The following is an 8,510-nucleotide window of genomic DNA, read 5'->3' as shown; positions in this document are numbered from 1 at the left end:
AAAAAAAAAAAAAAAAAAAAAAAAAAAAAAAAAAAAAAAAAGAATTGAGAAGGGTTCATAGTTTATATTTTTTAATTTTACTTTTTCTTTTTTATAAGTTATATGCATTAGGATCTCTTTAGATACTTACAGGAAAGAATTATGTATGTGTGTATGTATGGATGGATGTATGGATGGATGTATGGGTGGATGGATGTATGGGATGGATTTATGTATGTGTGTATGTGTATTTCAAAGCCCAGGGTGATTAAGTAATTGAAAAGAAATGCATTTTTTGAAAGAAATGCATTCTTATTGCTTCCAAGTAAAAGCAAAGTTTTAGACATTAGCATGTTTTCTAGTTTTGGCCCACTTGAGGGAGTAGATAAGACTGATTTGTAGGTGATACCAGATATTCTCAGCGCTTTCAGTCCAGGACCATCACCTGTATCGTTGGGACCATCCTCAAAAGACGGGAACTGTTTTAGAGCTCCTCGTCTTAGGACAAGGTATTTTGAAGTATTTGGAGATCTGCAACAGAACAATACAGATCCACTATATCTTAATGGCTATATCCAAAACCTGTGCTTATGCACTGAGGGGGGTGTAAGCAATGTGTGTCGTTTTCATTGAGCTTTTGATGGTTCTCTTTCTCAGCTTTAGAACGCCAGCTATCAAAAGGTCAATCCTTGAAAGCTCTCCGAGAACCCCCACACCATTCAAACATGCCCTTGCCGCTCAAGAAATCAAATACGGTCCCCTGAAGATGCTAGTAAGTTCGAGAAAGGTCCTTAGATTTAGCGCGCTTACACGTGTAGATGATAAGTATCCTCTGATCCAGAAATATCCACTCTTCCCTTAGCCTCAGACACCCTCCCACTTAGTGGAAGACCTACAGGATGTGATCAAGCAGGAATCCGATGAATCTGGAATTGTTGCTGAGTTCCATGAGAATGGACCCCCACTACTGAAGAAAATCAAACAGGAGGTGAGTTCCCCTAGCTCCTCTGCACTCTGAACTGCATGGCATCCATGCTAGGTGGCGATGACACTTCCTTCACAAGACTGTCATGCAAAAATAGTTGAAAGGCACTGGTGTACTGCAGACTCCCATCTTCCATTTGAAAATTCAGTTACATCAACTTCTTTAGACAGAAAAGATACTAGAGAGGGGTACAGGGAGGAAGGGGCAACAGGTTTATACTCCACTTTCAGAAATTATTGATATAGTGGTAATGAGGTCACCGATCCAAATCATGGCCAAATTAATTAAAGCAAGATTTTTTATTCATGCATATGGACTGACCCTCTCTATCACAGGGCTCAAGAAGTCAGCATTGAACGTGGGGAAAATAAGGGTTTTTATAGCTCGGGGGTAGGGGGCTACAGAGCAGAACATAAAACATAACATATTAAGCATACGCATGACACGTTGGTTATAACAACCTCCTGAAACCAAGACATATTTGCAAGGTGACGGTCATAACAATGTTTTGAAACAAAGGCATGGTTGTTGTTTCCTGAAACATACAATACTGAACCTTTGTACTTAAGGTCATAGATGGGGCATAGCCCAGTCCTTCAGAAACAGAGATTTAATCATAACAGGAATGAACCAAGTTTATCTTTACTGTAAGACCTAAGATGGAGGCGAGGCTGGTTCATCAATAAGGGGGATGGACAGGTGGACAAAGAGACAGGCAGGCAGGCAGGCAGGAGATAGATAAATGACAGATTCATTTCTGTCGTCTTAAGTACCAAGAAATAGTTTATTCTAAGACAGAATGACCATGGCCAGAGAATATAGATTCAAGAATAGGAGTTTCCAAGCCCAGCAGAATGAAATTTTAACCGTCAGAAATCTAAGTGCTAACTTACTGGGAAGAGCCATTGCTAACAGGTTGAACCCGCCATTCAGGCAAGACTTTGTGTTCCTAAGACTGGGGTAGAAATTTACACCTGATAGTAAGTGTTTCCTGGAAGTCTCTTCCATAACAAAGCACTTCCTGTTTGCTTTTAGGTGGAGTCACCCACGGATAAAGCAGGAAATTTCTTCTGCTCAAACCACTGGGAAGGGAACAGTCTGAGTACCCAGCTGTTCGCTCAGGCATCTCCCGTGGCAGATGCCCCAGTGAGTATCATGTGGGCTCTTCTGTGATGGTGTGTGTGTCTCATGGACTCCCGTGGGTGGTGTGGGGGACCACAGTGCCTTTGGCTCTCACTTTTTACGTCGTTGGGTTTCTAAGTATTCACACCCACAGATTCCTTTGCATTTGCTTTGTCTTCTAAATGTCTTATTTCCTTCCAGTTAAGCAATCTGTTGTTTGGTTCCCTGCTACCTAGACAGTCGTGGTGTGCAGCAAATGCTTGGCATTCTAGGTCCTACCCTAGGGGTCCTTCCATCTCCACTGGAGATTGGTCCCGCACCAGATGCTCTCATTCTTTAATTAAGATGGCACAGTGTTTGCATATAACCCATGCAATCCTCCTATGTGCTTTAAGTCGCTTTCGGATTAACTCCCATCTCTCATGGTGTGTAAATGCACTTTTCTGTGTCAGTGTTTTGGTTGGTGAACCCATGCACGCAGAGCGGAAGCTCTGTCACCTTGCTCTGGTTATTACTACATTCTAACAGTTAATCTGTGGATAATGCCTCCTACATCTTAGGGACAAGCGAAGCCAGTGAAAATCATTCATAGTTACTCAGTGTGTACTAACTGCTAAGTACAAATTCAAAGGCTTTAGGTGAATTCATTCTTGTAAGCTTCAAAATAATGTTGCTGACATTTTCGCTTTCATTATACCAACTGCACCACTGGGTAACTTAATGGTTTAGTGGCTCAGTGTTAGAAACTTAGCTGCGTGGTGCTGCCTTAGAGCTTGGAGAGGGTGTTTGCCAAGGCCGCACTTTCACCATGTACTGCGCTGCTCTTGATTTGTAGTTCTCAAATACTTCTGGGCCAATAGGGAACATAAAGCGCTCTCGTGAGTACGTCTCTTGTTTTTAGAAGCATGGATTAGTAAACTCATCGGGTAGATAGATTTTTTTTGTGTACATGCCATATGTCAAGAATTAGGTGGGACCCTGCAGCATTCTTATTGTTTGGGGAATGTTTGCAACAATGGGTTGGGAAGCCAGTATAGAGTCGGCTCCTTTTGGCTCAGAGAGGAAGGAATTTCTGGCAGACACTTGCATGTCTTCGTGCTAATGCGTGTCATCTCGTAGTAAGCTACTCTCCAGAGTTGGGTTTTATGTTCCTTTTTGTATTATCCCACCTCATTTAAATTTCAAATGATTCCTTTCCCTTTAGAATATTCTCACCAGCTCTGTTTTAATGACACCAGTGTCTGAAGACGAAGACAATGTTCTCAGAGCATTTACAGCCCCTAAAAACAGGCCCTTGGTGGGTCCCTTGCAGGTAATGACTCTTCTAACATGTGGTGTCTTAAAATTCACTAACCGCAAATCTGTTACCTAACGTTGTTTTTTTAATGTTTTAGATAAAAAGGAATGATGCTTTAAAGCGACTTCTTAGTGTCTAGAACTCACCCTGTGGTGTTTTTGTTACTACTCATGTGAGACACTGGAAATTCTTGTAAAATCAGGGCCCCCAGCGTGATGAAGTGAAACATTTTTTTTAAGCTGTAACTGAGACTAAAATCATGTGTTACCCAAGAATGTGCTAGTATCTCCTTCTGCTTTTACACAATCGTAAAAATACCTATCTATAGGGTTTTTTAATTTCAGAATTTTATTATGTATGCTTGCCCTATCAACCAGTAATCAAGAGCTGAGAGACTAGATCTCTAATGAAATATGAAATTAGTTAGAAAATAATTGCAGTGCATTTGGCTAGGAGAACAAAAAGGCAGCCATCAGTGTTACGCAGATCATCTGGGATGACCATCTGCCATCAACTTTTTATATCAAAAGAGATTTCCCTTGTAACTCTGAAGTAGGTGTCTATTGATGAAATACACACAAATTCCAAATTAATCCTGAGCCAAGTGTAAATAAGAATGCAAATTTGTTCCCTCAAGTTATTTAAAACAGCTCCCAACATTAAATAGCCTAGCACCCAGCCAGCTGCAGCTCCCTCACCCCCACCCCCGTTGTTACTCAGAGGGAAATTCTACCTGATAACCTGGTTAGAAGTAAGAAGTCTTGTGTGATGCCGAAGCAGTGTAAAAGGAGGGCAGACTGTGAGAGAGCTGACCTCTGTTTATAGGACCTTCCCACCACTGGGTTAAGCCTGCTCTCTCCAAACTGTGAGATTCTTCTTCACCCCTCTGTGTAGCCCTGATGGGCTGTGGAACTCACTCTGTAGACCAGGCTGAACTCACAGAGGTCGGCCTGCCTGCCTCTGCCTCCTTAGTGCTGGAATCTAAGGCTTGAGCCACCACCACCCAGCTAAGTTGAGAGAATGTTAAAACCTGTTTTCAAGTATTTGTGATAGTTGCTATCATCTAAATACAGTTTTATTATTTCTTTGGGGATTTTATGCATTATATCTGGATCATAAGCATCTGCAACTCCTCCCCTTAACTCCTCTGAGATCCAGTTCCACCGCCCTGCTTCCCAAATTCTCGTCTTTGTTGTTGTTGTTTTATTCGATAACCTATTGACTCTAATTTGGTCTATCCATAATACTTCCGGGTGTGGAGCCATGATCTGCAGCATGGCCAAACTGCCAGGCGTCTCGTGCTCTGAATGAAACTGACTCTCCCTCTCTAAGAAACCATCAACTGGCCATGACTCCCAGTTAAGGGTGAGGGCTCATGCACCCCTTCCCACTGCATCCTAGACTGTTGACTGGTGTGGCCTGGTGCAGTCAGCTGCAGCTGATGTGGGTTCGTGGGTGCCATGGTTCTCCCATGCCCAGAAGACACTATTCTGCTTGACGTTTCCTCAGTCTCTGTCTCTTACAGCGTTCTAACCCCCTACCCTCCCCACTCTGTGGTGGTTCCTAAGTTTAGAGAGAGCTGTAACGTAGATATTCGTGGCTGAGCACTTCTCAGGCACTTATTCTCTCTGTCCCATAATTTACTGACTCCAGTTTAGCCAGTTAGGAGTGTCTGTTAGCCACCATCCAACACACAAAGAAACTTCTCTGATGGGGTCTGGGGGCTTCACTAATAAACTGGTAAAGAGATATGAATTTAGAGTTTAATACTGTGTTCATTTATCAAAATAATAGTAGATTTAAATATGGGCCTGTGAACTCCCCAACCATGGGTTCTTGAGCAAATCTGTAGTACCCAGTATATGCTTACTCCTATGAAGTAGGCCTTAAAGTTAATAAGAAAACAGTTGGTTACCCCCTATCCATCTGTGCCACTGTTGCCACCATGGGTGTATCTTGCTATGTGGGTCATTACTGCATTTCACAGCATAAAACTGCGTAAAACTGATGCTGACTCTCTGTCCTCTCACAGTCTTTATAGCATCTTTCAGTCCTGTGAAAACTAACCAGTATGGAGGAAGCTTCCTGGTTAGTACTGACCCAGAAAGACAAACATCGCATGTAGATTTTATTGTTGGATCTTTTTATTTGTGTGTTTAATTTGGATTGTCTGTATAATCTAGGAGTCTAGAAGCGGTTCGTTGGTGTGGATGGGGAAGAAAGATCTTAAGGGGGAACAATAGAACAAAGGTGATATGAAGGGGAAAATAGGGATAATGGGGGAAGGTTTAAGTGGAGAGAGGGATGGGAGGATGGAACAGAAGGTGCCGTTAAGAGAAAGACAACCAACACTAAGGATGTTTGAAAAAGCCATGTGGAATCCTAGCTGTATAATGGTTTTATCTATATAATTTAAGTTACCCTTCAAAGAGGATTATGCTCATTTCAGAAGCATAGGTGGCTAAATAAAACATCCAGTGCTAATTGGGGGATAACTCCCCTCTAGATGCCAATCCGAGGTACTGTGGCAACCCCAAAACAATACAGGCTATTGCCATTGGGCTCGGTTGACATTTAGACTCCACCGGTGAAGACACTGCACACTTTGGTCACAAGACACAAAGAAATCAAGTTGGTCCTTGTTATCACTTTTTGGGTAATATAGACAACCAGATTGAGTTATAGGTACAGTTATTCATTAATGCAGTTGGATCACTTTCCTGTCGCTTCCCTCAGATACTAACTGCTTTGATGAAAGATGGGTGTGGGAGAAGGAAGGCCAATACTTATGCAAAGTCAGTTCTTGGGGCAGTCATGCTTGAGTTGGCTCTGCGTAGTGCAAACTCAGAACACCACAAAGGTACAGGAGGTGGCCTGGTAGGACACAGAAAAGGGATTAAAAGGATGTCAGGGCAAGGGGCAGCCATTTTATCAAGAGAGCTGATCGCTGGTGTAGAGGGAAACCCTTGCTTTGTTCCTTGGCCCTTGGTTCCCAAAGCATTGGATTTGACGATTGCTGTTCATACTTTAAGCTGCATTGAGTTTCATGCACATTTTATAGCCTAGTCCCAAGATTCAGTCGATGTTTAGTGAAGCTATACAAAGTGTAGCCTGGTGTGAAGTTGCACGGCTTTTATCTGAGCATTTTGGAAGCAGAGGCAGGCAGATCTTCGGGTTTGAGGTCAGCCTGATCTACATAGAGTTCCATACCAGCAGAGCTTCACAGTGAGAACATGACCAAAAAAGAAAAAGAAAGAAATGAAAAGAGGGACCATTTTGAACTTCACAGCGCATGTGTATATTTGGTGGCAGCAATTATTTCATATATCGAAAACTCATGATTATGCTCCTAAAATTAAATCCTACTGGTTTTTGCCTTAATCAAACAGCGGTTAGGCTAAACTATTCAGAGCTGAACATGGATAGATATAAAACTTAATAAAAAACAGGTCGTCTAAAATGTCAGTCTGACATTTTCATGTTGTTTGAGGCCGGGTCTCTTTACCACTGTGTAAGCCAGGCTATCTGGCCCGTGAGCTTTAGGCGGAGAGGGGGAGGTGGGAATCCACCAGTCTCCAGCCTAAGTCTCCACACTGGGATTGCATGGGTTCTGGGCATCCAAATTCGAGTTACCAGGCTTCTGCAGCGAGTATTTTTACCCACTAAGCTCTCCAGTCCCTACTGCAGCATTATTAGTGCTATGAACATTTTAAAAGCCAGTATGGACTTTGTCAACAGGGGCATCTAGTCTCTAAGACTATAGATGTACAGATGTGATTTCTAAAATGTTTCAGACTTTCATGATAAAGATTGAAGAGTACATAAAATGAGTCTGAATATTTAAACACATCCCTAATGTTCTTATTATCTCAACCCAGCAACATTTAAACGATATTATCCCTTACCTATGAGCCTGTGTTTTTCTCTTTCCCTTACCCCCACCTCCAGCCAAGTGGTGCCTGAATCGTGGCTGATCTCAAATATTACATACACTACGTTTTTATATACCTATCATAAACTCTCGTGTATAAATTAGGCAGTGAGAGTAATTGCAACTAACAATGAAATACAGCAAATATAATATAATATAATAATATAATATAGTTATTTTAATCCCATGAATGCTTATTTCTGGATATTCTAATACTTTCTGACCACCGCTGACCGCCCCCCCCCCCCCAAATAATAACAGAAGCTAAAAAAAAAACACAAAAAACCCAGAAAGCAAAACTGAGGGCAGGGCATAAGTAGATCCGCTGTTTTCTCATACAGCGGTGATTTTGTTTATTTAAACATAGTTCTAGTTCCTGAATTTCTGTTGGTAGTCCAGTCGGAGCTATGGGTGAACATATCATGCATGTATTAGATGACCGGGCTGTTCGACTGCCTTAGACAGTTCTCTGGCTGTGAAATAAATAATCTGACAAAAGCAAAGTACGGATGGAGGCACGTGTGTTGGCTCACAGTTTGAGGGTATCATCCTATACAGCAGCAGGAGCTCGAGGCTGCTGGTCACGTCCAACCAGAAAGCCGAGAGCAATAAACGCTGGTGTTCATCTTGCTTCCTCCTTTATAGGCGATTCAGGACCCCAGCCCGGGGAATAGTGTTGTCCAAGTTTCGGGTGTATCTTCCCTGTTCAGTTAACTAACCAAGACAATCCTTCAGATACTCTAGAGGCCAGCATTCATTAGATAATCCCTCCCAGAGCGCCCAGAGACTCGTCTCCCGAGTAATTCTAGATCCTGTCAAGTTGCCAATCGCTCTCAACCATCTCATTGAATAAAGCACATTTTATATAATCTATAACTTTTTTTAATTCTTACCCTTAATAAATTAAATATTAAATATTAAAACCTGTCTAAACATTTTTGTGATAGCATAACGTTTTTGGTTTTACACCATGTTTTTTGAAATGGGGTCTTACCATATACTGGGTAGCCCAAGCTGGCCCCAAATTTGTGGCGATCCTCCTGCCTTTGCCTCCTGAGTGTTGGGATTACAAATTGTAATTCACTGTGCCCAATTTTCAACTGAAAAGCAAATTCCCCAAATATTTTCAATTTGAATGTTTTATAAAATACAAAATATTTGCCACTCATATAGTATAATTAATAATAAAATATAAA

General features: G+C 41.8%; 1 protein-coding gene across 1 annotated transcript in view; it reads left to right on the top strand.

Annotated features, from left to right (window-relative positions):
* Window positions 1-8,510, top strand: part of Myb (MYB proto-oncogene, transcription factor) — a 37,381-nt gene that overhangs the window by 18,705 nt on the left and 10,166 nt on the right. The window contains exons 10-13 of the mRNA XM_050159469.1: window positions 637-751; window positions 842-967; window positions 2,000-2,110; window positions 3,291-3,398. Of these exons, the coding sequence (XP_050015426.1) occupies window positions 637-751; window positions 842-967; window positions 2,000-2,110; window positions 3,291-3,398 (460 nt within the window). The remainder of the gene's footprint in view (window positions 1-636; window positions 752-841; window positions 968-1,999; window positions 2,111-3,290; window positions 3,399-8,510) is intronic.

This window comes from Alexandromys fortis, unplaced genomic scaffold (genome assembly GCF_014885135.2).
Source record: "Alexandromys fortis isolate MF-2015 unplaced genomic scaffold, M_Fortis_MF-2015_v1.1 scaffold_107, whole genome shotgun sequence".
Lineage (NCBI taxonomy): Eukaryota > Metazoa > Chordata > Mammalia > Rodentia > Cricetidae > Alexandromys > Alexandromys fortis.
This window is presented reverse-complemented; position numbering and strand designations above follow the sequence as displayed.